This window comes from Rhopilema esculentum, chromosome 9, assembly GCF_057945365.1.
Source record: "Rhopilema esculentum isolate cy_ngs chromosome 9, ASM5794536v1, whole genome shotgun sequence".
Taxonomy (NCBI): Eukaryota; Metazoa; Cnidaria; class Scyphozoa; order Rhizostomeae; family Rhizostomatidae; genus Rhopilema; species Rhopilema esculentum.
This window is the reverse complement of record NC_142823.1, coordinates 9,051,726-9,068,229: the sequence shown is the minus strand read 5'-3', so window position 1 is coordinate 9,068,229 and position 16,504 is coordinate 9,051,726. Positions and strand designations below refer to the sequence as shown.

General features: G+C 38.9%; 1 protein-coding gene across 6 annotated transcripts in view; it reads right to left on the bottom strand.

Annotated features, from left to right (window-relative positions):
- The window catches only part of LOC135689111 (uncharacterized), a 128,912-nt gene that overhangs the window by 61,686 nt on the left and 50,722 nt on the right, over window positions 1-16,504 (bottom strand). For 5 of the 6 annotated variants that reach the window (XM_089109925.1, XM_089109927.1, XM_089109926.1 and 2 more), the window contains 10 exons: window positions 9,176-9,268; window positions 7,614-7,697; window positions 5,091-5,408; window positions 4,739-4,871; window positions 4,365-4,594; window positions 3,330-3,620; window positions 2,077-2,500; window positions 1,673-1,917; window positions 1,162-1,476; window positions 152-388 (listed from right to left, as the gene is read on the bottom strand). In XM_089109925.1, the coding sequence (XP_088966051.1) occupies window positions 152-388; window positions 1,162-1,476; window positions 1,673-1,917; window positions 2,077-2,500; window positions 3,330-3,620; window positions 4,365-4,594; window positions 4,739-4,871; window positions 5,091-5,408; window positions 7,614-7,697; window positions 9,176-9,268 (2,370 nt within the window). Of the gene's footprint in view, window positions 1-151; window positions 389-1,161; window positions 1,477-1,672; window positions 1,918-2,076; window positions 2,501-3,329; window positions 3,621-4,364; window positions 4,595-4,738; window positions 4,872-5,090; window positions 5,409-7,613; window positions 7,698-9,175; window positions 9,269-13,497; window positions 14,103-16,504 lie in introns of those variants that run through there. The other variant, XM_089109930.1, reaches the window with a different exon arrangement.

Here is a 16,504-nt window from a genome sequence, read left to right as displayed (position 1 = left end):
AGTTTTACTGCGACCAAAATTTGAAATGGATTGTCAAGCCTCGTTAGCTGAAATGGATTGTCAAGCCTCATGAGCGTTAGAAGATATATGACCGTTAAGCAATGATATTAGAAATCAGAAACTAGATAAGCTTGATAAACAAGAAATAAACCTCATCATCCAAGTCTTTGAATTTAGTTTCATCAAACAGAAGACGCAGAGTGACTCGGCCTTTCAGTATAGCAGTTCCTTGAAGCTTCTTGCTTAGCGCAGTCCATTTCTGATCGAGATGGGACTTGATTTTGACAATCTGTTGTGCTTCGTTTCCACCAGACTGAATCAAATCATTGGCAATCAAACGAACAACAAATATCAAACGTTCATAATCGTTTGCTTCTTCCATTAGTTTCTGTAAAAAAAATCAAAGAAATTCTGACGTTTCCCATGAATAAAATATTCTTCCCTCTACTGAACAATTTTCCAGAACTTTGTGGAGATTGTATTAATTACCTTTGCATCACAGCTTTTCACAATTTTGTAAACATAATCATATCTTATCACGAAATCTCTGTCTTACCATAAAATTAAAGGTGGATGAAATTTTTGCCACACTCATGTAAACCATAACGGTTGAGATAGTATGTCGAAAATAAAGAACACTGCAAAAAGCGGAGAACAAAATACATAGCACACAAGTAAACAATTAAAGATAGTTAATATTGCACCCAAGCATATGGCCTTATCGGGTACTTATGTTCGTTGTTGTTTGTTTTCAACAAGTTGCAGTTTCGTTATTCGCTACATTTAATCGAATTTTGTGCCGCAAGCATTACATTGGAGTCCGTCGAGCAGTTTGCTACTGTGGCCTTGTCTTTATTTACATATTAAATATAGTATAGTCGATATGCCTCAATTAGGCCCCTCTTGGCAAAATTCTGCCAAAACGTTCAGCGTGAAATAGAAACTTGAAATAAATTCGTTTCTTTGTTGACTTTACTACAAAATGACTTAGAAAATGACTTTTGCATGTTGACTTTACTACAAAATGACTTAGAAAATAACGAAAGAATATTTTTAGTGTGCCTTGTTTAGTTTGCCTAAACGTTGTTCTGGGACTGTGACAAAATTTCACAGCATTGCGAAAAAAGCGAGGAAATACTGGATAAGAGTAGTATTATTCACCTGGACATACTGCTCAACTTCAGTTTCTGTAGGCTTTTTCCCCACAAAAATGTTCACTTCCCTTTCAGTACTGTCCAACCAGTTTTGCAACGCTGTGACGTCACGATGAAATGATCTAGCGACGGCATCTTCCAGATGACGCTGTCTCTCGCCCGCCTGGAGGTTGATTTCCTCCCATTTGGCCGAAATTGAATCGACCTGATTTCGAATTAATTTCGCTCCATCAACGTCGTCACGATTGCCAACAAGATCATTGCCCAGCCCCAATACGTAGTATACATCTTGTGTTCCCTGTGCCAAGTCTTTCTGAAGAGCCTGTTGACATTCAATGGAAAATCTCTTACTGTTATGTTTTGAATATCGACAGATGAAAACAGACAAACAACACATTTTCGCAAACTACCTACAAAAAGGTGCAGGGTCTTTGAATGCAAAAAGGTGATTGCATGAGATTAACTTTGGAAAAACGCACAATTTTATGGAAGTAATAAAATAATTTAAAAAGTTTTACCCGTTGCTCGCCAAGCTGTTTCTGCAAAACGTCTAAATCGTCTGAAATGGGTCCTTGCCTCAATATGAACCCTTCAGCACTCTCCATCAGCATCGATACTTCATTGAATGCAATATTGTACTTATCAGTCTGAGAAAGAGTCACGTCGATGTTAGATCCCCTCGCCTCAAGGATCGTTACAACGTCTGTGAATCTCTCTCGGATTGATTTAACTTCCTCTTCGATTGCACTGATACTTTGGGGTTCTGTTGACATGGAAGATAAAGAGATTTAGACAAATCGATGTTGCTTGTCAGAAAAATGTGCAACTTCTCATTGACAACAACAACAATAAGAAACCAAGACAGAATTATAAAAAAATCAAGAGAGCTAGGGCGATATGTATGAAAAAGTAAGATGAAAACCTTGGCTATCGATCTTGACAATGGCTGCCAACTGCTTTGATATGTTGGTAAGAATTTCAACAGTGCCTTTTTGATTGTAAGTCTCATTAAGGAGCATTTTCTGTTCAGACATTTGCTCCAACACGATGTGAGGTTGAACAGAAACAGGACGCAGTGTTGTTACTTTCCCCTCCATTTTGTCCAACCACAACATCAAAGGCTGCTTTATACCATGATACTTCTCTGCGCATTTCACAACTTCGTCAAATCGCCGACTGTGGTTAATCAATTGGAGTGCCACAGCCTGCCAGTTCTTGTTTACACTGTCGAGTATCGGCAAGAGGTGGGACGACTTTCGGTCTTGCTCTAGGTTGACAAGCTCGTGTCCGCATTGGTTTATCAGCTGGAAATCGTATCTGTGCGATTCAACATCTTCGGTGATTCGCTACACAGAAGGATAACAACAGAAATGAATACATCATTCACAGTATACAAGTAAAACTGTAGCTAAATCTTTCTTTATATTACAACACTTTAATGAACAGCACTCCATCAACAAAGACAAGGATACTGTTAAAGAGTATAAAACAGTCATTACTCGTGCCAAAAGAATATAGATATAGGCAAGTGAGTTACACCATGTTAAAGATTTCCTTTGAAATTATACTAAATAACAAAATAAATGGTCGCGTATGCTAAAATAAAAAAGCAACAACGACAGGTTGAGCATATCTTAAATAAATGCAGCAACTGAGGACATTGTTTGTAAATTCCAATCAGACAGAATTCATCCAATCAACAAACTGAAATTATTTAGTCGCAGGAGAAAGAAAAGAGTAGAGTCTTTAAGGAGCTTACAAGAGAGTTGCGTATGCAAGCGTGATAGTTACTTCAAGTTGTTTTTGCACGTGAAGTTGTGTCCGTATGAAATCCCTTCCCATCCCATCCCTAAGGTCTTTAGAGTAGCTGTACTGTAGAGGTGATTTTTCATTCTACTTTATATAGAGTAGCTTATGATTTAGCTAGAATTGATAGCCTTAGCAAGAAATCTTGTATCAACTTTGACGATATGTTTCGCACTCCTTGTACCTTATCCGTTTTATCTTAATCGATCTATTTACATGTTTGCCATGCACATATTTATTCACAAACTGCTAAACTGACTAGTACTACTGTTATGAAAGACTCTTACAAGTAAATGTAATCAACTTCTAAATAAATGTTGTTATTTTCGGTTGAATGAAATCAATTAGAAAATTGAATGAACAACATACAGTCAGCTGCTCCTCAAACAGAATGATGTCAGTTGTCAAAACCTCGCCCGAGTCTAACCGCTTCTTCACTTTGATAAGCCACTCTTCAAACTGGACAACGATCTTCTGATACACAGATACAATGTCATCCTTCCTTCTTCCAGTTTTGAATTGCAACTCTGAAAAGGCTCGATTGATCTTCTGCATTCTCTCGTGATACTTCTGCGCCTGACCATCTCTTCTCTTCAAATTGTACGTCTCATTGAGTGCGTCTTGACTGGCTTTGCGGCCCTCTATGTCCAGAGACATCGTCTAACATAGAAAAATCAGCCCATATACTCGAGATTCCAACATTACTTATGAACAATGACGAAAGAATTATTAAATTAGCACTGAAGTTAAAGAACAAATGAAGATCGGATGCCAGGTTGTATGCTTGATATTTCCAACAATTGTATGCCTGATATTTCCAACTATTTCTAAGGCCTGGCTGATTCAAAGCTACAATTAAAGGTGATCCTTTGACACCCCCCTCCCCCCATGTCATTTACAGCATCGTAAACCATAGGCAATTCCCTCTACCATTGTTTACAGCTTGAATCATCGCTCCTAACCTTTCCTTCTCTTTCACACCACATTCCATCATAATTACATTATCCAAACACATCCTTACTCAGAACTGGCTCTGTATCCTCCACACGTTAAATAGGACGCGTTCGTCTGAAAACAACATGTTAGTCGAAGGATGGATGATTTAACGACTCCATTGATCGATACTCTAAATGTAGACTAAAACAGAAGCTGATGGCTGTTCCAAAGGAACCCACTTGAAAGCATAGCTTCTTCTTTGTCAAAGGAATCAATCTTTATATTATGTACGACTCTCTTTGTAGGAAACACAAGCAATAATAAAAATATGAAATATCTATTATTTGCTGTTGTTAGAAAAGAACTCAAACACACCGGTAGAGAGAGGTTATCTTGAAATTGGCAAAAGCTTTGGATAACGAAAAATAACATGGCGTGAGGAGATTGTATAACATGAAATAACCAAACCTTTATTTCTCTGATTTGCTGCTGGAGAATATAAATATCGAAAGTAACTGCTGTCATTCTTTCGAAAGTTTTCTTTGTCTGCTCGCTCCACTTGTACATAGAGTCAAGGCCATCTTTGAAGTTCTGAACGGTCACCAAAACTGTCTGCAGCCGGCTGTTCAGGCCAGAAAAGTTTACTTTCACCTCTTCAAACCGTTTCGCGATTGCTGTTGTCGTTCGAATCCAGGTACCTTTAATATTCAAAAACAATTTGTTAGCAATAATTTCGTTAGCCCACCTTCTACCAAATACAGTGATGTACTGAACGACAAACAACAATAAAAGACTTGTAGTTACCCATTCTAGACAAACAACTTAAGGCCAATGTGAAATACCTGGAGGTTGGGTGGTGACGTAGCAACCGACAGCATGTTCGATGTCTCGCTTGTCGAGGCCTGACAGAATTTCACCAGCCATGCGGATGCCGACGACTTCTACGTAATTCTCTTCTAACGCATTCTGAAAGACCTATGAAAAGATATCACGTAAAAACCAAGCTGGCAAGCAATGCATTCTCTAAACAAGATTGAATAACAAGGCTATGATCAAACAAGAAGGTATGATGTTACTGTTTTTTTCGCATACATACTTATTTGCTAAGATAGCTTCAACCTCTATCAAAACACTGATTGTAAAATGCTTCAAAGCCAGTAACAAACAGCTGTCAAATGCAACATGCATTAATACCTTGATTACTTCAATTCTCTTCAATATCTTCTTGGAATCCGAAGGCACAGCTTCCTGGGATTCCTTCGTAAACTTTCTCTCGATATCAACCAGCCATGGCATAAAGTTGTTCACTTTTTCATCAAACTCAAGATGCTTCTGCAATGATTCGTTCAACAAATTCCCCTTGAAGTGAATTGCTCTGATCAGCTTTCTATATCGGTCATTTATGTTATGCAATTTCTGCTCGAGGACCCATGTTTGTCCACTAGAACCGACAGCTGATGAAATTGCCTCAGGTACACTTGCAAGGTAATTTTCCAGCTCCTTTTGGAAAGCCTATCAGAATCAATATGATGTAATTTTAGATCACTATTGAATTTGATCTTTTTTCCAATAAAAAAAGTAGAAGAGTGTCAACGAAATGATCAAAGGAAAGAAAAACACTCAGCAGAGTCTTTTTCTGCAGAAGTGATGTCTACGTCCATGTTTACGTCTACGTCCATGTTTACGTCTACGTCTATGTTTACGTCTACGTCTATGTTTACGTCTACGTCTATGTTTACGTCTACGTCTACGTCTTTGTTTACGTCTACATCTACGTCTACGTCTACCAAATAATGCAAACTTCAACAAGCTGAAGGTTATTGCATATAACAAAAAGAAGAAATGTACAAATAGTGTAATTTAATTATTAAATAAGACATGCACTTCAATCCACTTAATCGTCATTGCAATTAAAAGCTCCTGCGCAACCGTCACGCTTTGCAAAAAGTGTTCAAAGAACTATAGGTACGCTGATTGACGAAGTTCCTATATTTAATTTTGGTTTTGTTGTTGCGAATGCTGTCGTTTTTATGTCTGATTTAACGTGCAGAAAACACGGAGCCAGCAAGAGACGATATTGCGTGACCGTTGCGTCTTGATGAATTTACTGACTGATTATAATTTACAAAAGTGCGTATTGATATAGAAAACTGGCAAACTTAATTAAGAGTTATACAAAGGAAAGGATATGCTCGATGGTTAACAATGGTGTGATGGATTAGGTTTAAATGACGTGTAATTAACATAGAGAATGATGAATATAGAATTACGTAGGTATGCAGAAGAAGCAATGATGGATTGTATAAAATGGCCTAAATTGAATCACTACAGAACCGACCTACAAACATTTTTTTAACTTAGTGGCTGATAGGGTTTCTGTGTATAAATATTATGTATAAATAATAATAATAATAATGGTCAATTTTTTCAAGACAACTGCCGCTAAGCATGCCGGTTGCACAAGAGCCTTTAACAAATAAGCGCCTTAGCAGCACAACAACAAGGATTGTCTGGTGATCAAAACCAATACTAATAAAAGGATAAAAACTTCCTCTGTTTAGGCTTAAAAGATCAACTGTTCTTCTCAAGTTCTATGAGAGTAAGGTGAATATTCCAGTCACAATGCTACCATTTATCACCTAGGATAATCATAACTTATTTTTAATTGAAGAAAATCATCATTTTAATTTAATTGGCTTAAGAACTAAATTTTTCTCAACAGCTTATGAAAAGAAAAGAAATGGCGGTAACGGGAGTTAATCTCCCTTTATTTGTTTGCCTGACTTAAAAATAACTGGATAAACTGATGCGGAAAGGACCCTGGGAAACACCATCCTTAATCTCAATGGTCGATTTTAAATCTCAATTAATATCTTCTGGGAAGACAAACGAAAAAAAATATCTTGAAGTATTAGAATGAGTCATCTTGTCCTGGAGTAAAAATGAACGTGTGATGAAGTATGAGTTCAGCTGCCTGAGGATCGCATTAAACGTGAAAGTCGGAGCTGCAACATAAAACCGCCATATTCCACAAACCACACACAAAGTTGCTACCTTTTATCAATTATGACCGCTAAACAGCAGTTGCCAGATAAGTGTACTAGACATGTGAGCGGAAAGGTAGAGAAACCGACCTAATGGGAGGGAGTGATGCTGCAAAAGATATTTATTAGGCCGATATCTGATTTGAAAACATGCAATTCATTCGCTGTAAACAGCAGATTTGGGCAGAATATTCCTGTTTACTTTAAAGTCGTTAATGGGGACAAGAAAAGCGCAAAGCTGTTATGGCAGTGGCTTCGAACCTACGCTTTGCATAGGGTCTGAACCAAATGCAACCTTGGCATCTCCGTGATTCCCATAAACAAGTGTGTGGCAAAACAGTTTTCCATTGAATCTCAAATGAAAATGCCGGCTTTATACCACGGCAGAATGCAGCTTGCACAGCTAGGTTTCACTCGGTCGACCTTTGGGTGCATCCAAATTGAAATGCACGATTAAAGAACGCGGGAGTGAAGATCTGGAAAAAAGCAATGCCGTATCCGCTGTCTGACATGGCTGAATAAACACTGCCCACAGCGCCATATTGAAACGCTCACAAAGCATTTGATATCCAATGGACATAAAGTACAACAATAATGTAACATAGGCCTGTTTCGTCTGGCCACCTGTGACTGGCAACAGTGCTTCGTTCAAAATGAAAGTCAGGACACATACCTTTGCTTCTGCCAGAAATGCCTCCCCATGGTGATTCACTTTCTGGAGATCAACTTCCCTTCGCTTCACTGCATCAACAAATTGCTGAAAGAAACCTCAAGGTTAGCTTGTTGACGAACACTGGTAAATAAATTATTATAATAACATACAGTCAAGGAGCAATCGTATTTCAAATAAAGTCAGTGACAGTTCATCCTAACAATCGTCTTCATTGCCTTACTCTCATTTCAATCAACATTATAATCGTCATAATATTTCTTCAAGACTTAATAATAATCGAAATACACCGCACTTTAGTGAATTAAAATTTGAAAACAAGAAGAAAACATTAAAATTCATTTTAGAAGCTTATTACAAATATGATTATTGTGCCATCGTCTAAAAATAGCTATTATTTATCTTTACCAAACTAAGATACGAGAATCAGAGTTTGCAAGCAAAGTTCTTCAATATTATCCCACTTGTGTCTTTAAAGCTGAAATCATGACTAGTTCGGCGGTTGACCGGGCAAGCTCACAGCATCGCAATACGGGACAAAATTTATCCCTTCATATCGAGGGGACAATTAACTATCCCGCTTAACCGGGCCAACTAATCTCATGTAACCAATGCATTTATAAATTGATTATGATTCGGGCTTATTCAATTAACAAAATGGAACGATGAACTGTCTGCTAAATTTCTTTATCGTTACTCATCGTTGACAAAAGTTACTATCAGTTCCTCTGCTGAAATAAGATGCACTGGGGAATGTCCAGATGAAATTGGATACCCAGTTTCATAAAAAGTATTTCATTGTTTAATTGAAAAAAATGAAAACGTTCTCCCCGCCAACCATGGTGGCAGCTTTCACTGAACCCCTGAGCAATAAAACATTTGCCTCCTCACTTGCAATAAAGTCGCCCCCCCCCCCTGAACTCTTCCCCATAGACTTGATGCTCTCATCTCAGCTGACGCTCAACACAGTCAATGTACCTGGCTGCTCGAACAATGTTCGGAAACACAACAACCCTCACCATGTTTAAATTTCAATGATTACACTCTTTTTTATAAGAACCAGAAAATTTAAGTTCAGGTTGACTGTTCTTAATTTTTTCGAAAATCTGAGGCTGGATTGTTCTTAATTTGTTCTTAAATTAAGAGGGTGTAAGCAGTGCTATTGCTAGCTTTTCCGCTCTAAGGAGGTGTTAAGGCCTCATTTGCCAACAAAGTGAGTGAGACAGCCTTAATTTGCTGACAAATTTATATATTCACCGAAATAGCACCCATATATCGCTAAAAATCCTTGATTTTGAGAAAAAACATTGTTCAAAGTTGCATTTTGCAGAAGCTCAGCCTCAGCTTGTTCTTAATTTGTTCTCAACTTTTGACCAGTTTTGAGGCTCGTGTTCTTATAAAATTGTTCTTATAAAAAAAGAGTGTACATGACAAGAACAACTTAGAAATTTCATAGAGCCCCCGTTGTTAAAATTTTACGACTACATCCCAGGTTGAAACCTGATATGCAACATTGGGATGCAAATGACGACTGTCTGCAACGTGTTTGAAATAGGACACTTTACCTGGTGCTTCTTCATCAGTTCTCGCACGCTCTCTGAATCGGGTGCGTTGATATGGAAACAAGCAGCCTGCTCCTCCGCAGATTGTAGCCATGTCTGCAAATAAATGAGAACATTGAGATGGTCAAGCAAACTCTGTAGCTGACAAGATTGGAATAATGATTGCTTTTTCATAAAATTCAATTTCTTTGATTTTGAACAGGCATCAGTCGCTTTCTTTTCCCCGTATTTTGTTAAAATGTGTTTACAGTTTTCAAAACAACGGCTGAAGGCATAGAATACTAGTTAGAAAAAGATATCAGAAAAAGGCTGCGGTGGATTATTGCAGACAATGAAACGGCTAAGCATAAGAGCAACATCCTGAAAAGAGCAATATATGTAAAACTCTTGCTAGATCACACTTTCGTCCGCCAGTTTATTTGGAGTGAACGAAGAAGGTTCTAAATTGCCGGACGCAGGGAAGCAAATGACCCAGTCCAGAACTACATCTATTTCGCAGAACTTTGTTCTTGGCCCTGTCTTATAAATATAACAAAAGAGAGGGATTTAGTTCGATGTCGAATTGGCTTAAATCTTAGTCTGCGCGCAGGCTACCTAAACCTGGGAAAGAATAAGAGACTTAAAGCGTGACGTGGAGAATGGCTTCTGTTCGGGGGGTGAATATCATTTCAACCACTATTGAGAATAAGTAGCATCCAGGAAGGAATCATGATTATGACTATGATTATTATCTTCCTTCGCAAGACATAGCTTTAAGTGGGCGCTTCATTAACTTCCTTAGCAAGACAGTGGACACTTATAGAGATCTTCTTTGATATCGACAGCAACGTCGCCAGCAATGCCAATACTACGTCACCGAGAAAGAGTCATACGACTGTTAGTTTCATTACTGCCAATCCATGCTAAAGGTCTTCAAATTTACAAGGCGAATAACATCACTCCTTATTCACTCATATTTCTATAAGAATATTTTTTATAAGAATATTCAAGCTCAAAATCATCAAATCTTTAAGAATATCATAAGAATATTGCTCAGCCTCAAGTGGCGTCTTTGTGTCTCCTTTCTTATGTTTTCAGCAGTTGCCTGCTTTGCAATGTCCATAGCAAGGAATCGCATGACTGTTATACATATCTCATCTTTTCGAAAAGCGTGCTTTCTGTTCGAGAGCGGGCGATGTTCCCCTTTGTTCAACGTTTTTACAACCTCCCTACAACGGACACCTCTCTACAAAGAAAACTCTCCAAAATTGACACCTCTCCACAACGGACACCACCAACAACGGACACCTGCCTACAACGGACACCTCCTCACAACGGACACCTCTCTACAACGGACATCTCCCCACGACGGACAACTTTAGAAAACGGACACCTCTCCACAACGGACACCTCTCTACCACGGACATCTCCCCGCAACGGACAACTTTAGAAAACGGACACCTCCCTACAGCGGACAACTCCCTGCATCGGACACCTCTCTAAAACGGACAGCTTCCCACGACGGACGCCTTTTGAAAACGGACACCTCCCTGCATCGGACACCTCCCTACAATAGACACCTCCCTTCAATGGAACTTCCACAATTGACACTTCCCCATAAAAGACACCTCTCTACAACGGACACCTCCTTACAACGGACACCTCTCTACAAACAAGGGTCCCACAAACTGACATAAATCCACTATGATTGTATCGTCATCTGAAAAACTCTACAATAGATCAAAGGCTCTTCTAACAAAAACTCTTCTAACAAAATTAATCATTTGCGTTGACCCAAACTTGAGTAAGCAATGTATTTGAGCTCATTTGGAGAGAGAAGCCCGACCCCCCGTCACATTCACAATTCCTTACACTAAACATCGCAATATAAAAGATATTAACACTTTTTAATTCTTTTTGGCAGATCTCCATTGTCCGCTCCTCGTCATCCCAGCACATTAGTAAATACTCAAAAACAATGAACTAAAGCTTTATTATTATTACTTTACAAATCCACGTCTCACTTAAAATTGCTGTAATTTCGCAGTAACTTCCTGTGAACAATCTAATAAAACGTGTGATTCTACGATCGAAGCACGTTGCGTGACCCAATCAACATATGTTTTCGTGCTAACTATGTACGTGGCTTCATAATGTTTTCTATTAGTTTGCACTCGGAACGCCAAAAAAACCTCGGCATACGCCGAAGATCTTTGGGGCTAAGTACATGGAATGTACCCTGACAATCAATATTGTAGTGTAGAGACTCCATCCCCGGTTTTGCGGTCACTAGGGCCGAGTCCCTTTAGATCTAGAACTTCGAACACGAGGAGCCAAGATGGCGATCTCCAAATAATAACATGAAGTCTCAAGCCTACTTGAGACATTATAAATTCAACACCCCTTTGTTATTTGTATCGATGTACACTCTGAGAAAAAGATCAACCTTTTTTTCCTAACGCATGAATCCTCCGCTCCCAATTCTTTTCTAAAAATCAATCATCAATTATTTTCTGAGCATCGTCGAATAGTCTTTTCTGAGCGGCATGGTAATTTTTTTGCCATTCTAGAAGGCTTGATTAAAAAATCTTCTTGCGCGTCGGACCCAACCATGGTGGGTCCTCCTCTGTCACTAAACTTGATTCCTAACACCCCACCCCCCCCCCCCCGAGATTCGATTTCGTGCCGCCGTCTCTGTCCGATTCAACAGTGGGGTTAAGTGTTTGAAACTTTCAAGTTTTTGAAAGAACTACTATTCAATATCTACTTGAGAATACCAAACTTGAGCCATGTTTGTATATCATACATCATTAATATGATGACACTAGGCTGAAAAAATCGCCCATAAGCAATGGCGAAATGAACTAAGGTTACCTTTAGTTAAAAACTAAGGAGTCCGAGACAAAGAGTTGCTCTACGTTATTTCACTCTGGTATTCTGGTATTCTGGATATAATAAACGAGTTCCTGGGGCCGCCAGCCTGTATCCGCCGCCAACCGCCGCCAACCATCAGTGTAATTGAATAGAATGTCTTTTGATTATTATTTTATGTTTTGCTTACCGTATTTCCTCGAAAATAGGCAGACCCTCAAAAATAAGCCAATTCAAAATAGGAAGATATTTACTGAACAACGATTGAGAAGGTCAAATGTTAGGATTACAAAGCTTTTTTCCATTCTCGAAATTTTTGTCAAAACTAATTCGTGAAATTTGAATTCAAGTTGCAAAAATTGATTTCCTTTCTAGAAACACGTGCTTTGATATAATCACGATATCTAGATAGAGCGCAAAAATTGACTTGGCCACCCCGCCACTGACTCCCACCCCATTGTATTGTAATCGTTTTTTAAACATCCATAACCAAAAAATAGCCCCACTGAAAGCCGTCAGCTGATTGGTGCAAAAAGTCTAGATGGGCGTCCATTCACAAGCGATAACAATATGATAACAGCAAGAGAAATCTTGGGACACTCCTTCTTCAACTGGTTCTCATGACTCACACACATTGAAGAATGATAAAATAGCTAACTAGGCGGTAACAAGCAAGACGAACAAAAGCCGTTTAGAACAGCTTTACTGCCCCATTTAACACAAGTTTTTCTCGAGGATCTCAAGCATGAAATATGACACAAGAATCTACTGGCAACCTGCTCATCTTGTTACAACGGGAATAGTACACCAACATTTTAAGCAAATGCATTCTTTTACCTGTCTTTTATCAATCTGGTTGAGACAATTTACAGACAATTTGAGGTGATAATAATTTACAGACAATTTTTGACGGTAAAATATTTTAAAAAAGCCTGAAAATATTACTTTAGAAGAAATAAGTATGCATTTTCAATAACGTTTCGAGAATGGTAGAATCGAACATGTTTATTTCGTTTAAGTTAAGTTAACACAGCGAGTTAAAGAGCTAAGAGCAAATTGGGTAGTTCCGATTTGCCTCAATCCCGACATTTCGTTTTTCGCCACTTTTTTCCTGATCAACTATTTGCAATGTCTTGACAGTTAAACGATGAAGGTCTACAGAGCGGCCTTCCTTATTTACTTCGCTTTTTGGCCTGTCGATCCAGTTAGAACGGGACTTCTATGAAATGGCCTTTCAAGTGGTTAGCGGGGATTAACTTAACGTCGCCTTCCATTTATGGAAACAAAACCGTTGATTTGTACCAAACATGAAACCGGACTTACACATCCGGTTTACATGCTACCTAATTTTGGAAGGCTGATCAGACTATGACCGAAGTTACAACGAAGCGAGCTAAATCAAATAAAATATTAAATCGAAATTGAAACCAAGAAATTGAATTAATTGACGAAGTTAACAAAAGAAATGAGCCCACCTGAAACTCGACAACCGGCCGCAATGGCGGAACTGACACGGTGTACATTTCCATTTGCAACGAAATTGTAGTCACTCGATCGCAAGTCGCTGGGCAGTACTACGGGTGAGACGCCCTTTTTGCGAATACTATCGTTGGCAGAAAAACCAGACAAATATTGGGCATGCACGCTTCGTTGCGCCAAAACCATGGCAGAACGGAACCCCCGGACGCTGCACAGACAGAGCAAAGAAATGCCCTATGGATCTTCATGAGAGTTACAGAAAGCGATTGTAATAGATGGAAGCCAGGACAATTGAGTTAAAAAAGATTTGCATAGGGCGAAGACAAAACGAAAACAAAGTGGAAAGTTTTATTGTACAGAGGAAAAACACCTATATAAAAAGGAACAGTTCCCGCCAACCAATATTAAGTAAAAACAACTGTCTAAATGGCAATAAAGCTGAAACAAAAGCCTTATGAGCATCCATAAAAAGATTATAAAATCAACATAGGTCGGTGTCAGGAAGGAGAGCATAAAGCGAACGACTATAATGTGCCAATTTGCAATAATAAAAACAATTAACGTGGCCGCCTAAGAAAAATATTTTAAAGATTTTTTGTGGATTTTTCTAGAAAAAAGACTTTGGTCAAGGTGCATGAAATTTCACAGAGTGATATACCACATCCACCCCCCAACCCCCTACCGATACAACCCTTCTTTAGTGTCAAAATATAGCCACATCTGTTCTTTTGGTAATTTTTGGGAGAATTTTGGGGGTCCCCTTATTGTTGAATTTTCATAGTAGTACAGTACTGACCGAGGGGCAATTCACTCTTGCAAATAGCGTACGAGATTTTCCTTAAAACAGAAGGATTTCCAGGGATTCTCATATAAAACAATAGGATTCTCACAAAAGGTGTACGAGATTTTCTTGGAGTGATTTGCCCCTCGGTACTGACAAAATGTAGCAGGTAGGGTTGCCGACGGGCTTTCAAAAGCCATGATGAAAAATTAAGAAACGAGGTTCCACTAAGGCTCATGGGCAAACTTTCCCTTCTGTCCTCATCTTTCAATGACCTTTGTAGATGATGTCCTAGGCCTGTGGCACAAAGGGGCCACGAGCATTGTCCATCAATTTTTCATCGTCCATCAATTTTTGTTCCCAGCATCAACGTAATTTTAGGTTTGACAATTCAATGACTACTCCTATATATCACTCTCAACAAAATTATTTTTATGAATTATTTCCTATGGAGTTTCTAATGGCGATCTCTAGCATTCTTTCATTTCAACCCGTCCAACAAGTTCGACAAAGGCAGCCTTTCCACTACCCCGGGTTAAAACAAAACCGGGTTATAAGTTATACGTTTTTAATGGAAACGGCATTTTTCTTCGAACCGTTTTGAATCCGTTACTGATCGTTCCCACTAAGCCAGGTTAAAATGTATCCAGGGTGAAAAGAATATTCCTTATAATAATCCTTCAATTTCTATCGTTGTTGGCCAATGGAAGCAACATCGACATCGAGGATTTTGTTTTTTGATTTTTGGCCCATCTCAATTTTTGAACGTTGCTGTTGTTGAAAGTGGGGAGATACCCAGGTTAAAACTGACCCACTCTGAGACCCGTTTTCAAACTTATCCGTTTTTCAAGTGAGTTAGTGGGAACGGATAACTTTTAACCCGTTTTTGTTCTAACCCTGCCTAGTGGAAAGGCTGCCAAAGATGAAATTCCAAACTCCCTTCAGACAAGAAATCATCTTCTGGAAACCTTCAGACTAGAAATCACACCCCCCCCCCCCTTACGTGTAGTAGGACTGTATATATATATAACCATAATATAAACTTTAGTTAATTATGAATGATTAGTCAGTTTGTATTCTCGCGACGAGTCGCACCATATTTCTGTCTTGCTCTTCGCTCTGACGACTATTCGAAGTAATAGGTACAACTAGACCTATTATATCCGGACACCCTTAAGACCACAGAACATCCCTCAGAATCAATCCTGCGTTGAAGAAAACCCTCCAGAAAAATACGATTTATGAGTGTCCAGACCTTCGTCGTGATCGGATGCCATGAAAACGACAGTTTCCCAAAGATTCTTTAAGAAATTTCTCTAAAATAGATAGCAAAAGGTAGAAAGGGGCTACTTTTTGGCATTTACAAAGGGTCCCAGCTAGTGGCGGACACTTGGGGGCGGCGGGGGGGGCGACCGCCCCCAATACTTTAGAGGACAATTGTCTTTTGTTAAAAAACAATGGGAAATGTGACGTCATCTTATTAAAAAATAGGCTTGCCCCCCCCCAATACTTGACGAAGTGTCTGCTCCTGGCCCCAGCTAAACATCCCTAATTAAATCGCTCTACATTTTCTACTGTTTCTGGCGTGGAACATGGAGGAAGCCTGCCGCGTAAATTTTTAAAACATTTATATACATATCAACACATGCTGCCGCTTACTTTTTCTGTGAGGTTGTTGTTTTGTACTCGCATCGCCTCAAACCCAGAAATCTTTACTATAGTTTTCAATAAAACGTTTAAACAAAAATATTTTCAAAACATCTTTCAGATTTATAATTTTCTTTATCATTGGTTCACCTAAAGGGAATCGAGCCACAAGTTGCGATGAAAAAGGGCGTTGCCCAAAAACAATGAGTTTTTGAGAGTATTTGAAGCAACAAATTGACTTTAGATGCTTAGAATAGAATTCAAGCGTGTTGGGGAGTAGCAATACCGCTACTTTGTGCCATGATAAAATTTTCCCACAGGCCAGCAGTGATTTCGGGTGAGAAAAGGCGTTCAGGCTTCAGTAACTTTTCAATTGGTAGATTGTGGCCACGATAAACGATAACATGATATTTTTTCAAACGAAAGGGAAACTTTAAGGGGTCTTGAAAAGTTTAATCGAAATTTAAAGGATACCCTTTCTTGATTGCAATAATAGCGGTCTGGCAAGGGAGGGGGGTTGCCAATTTAGCGATAAAGACCCTCAATTATGATTGAGATGAACTAATCATATCTTA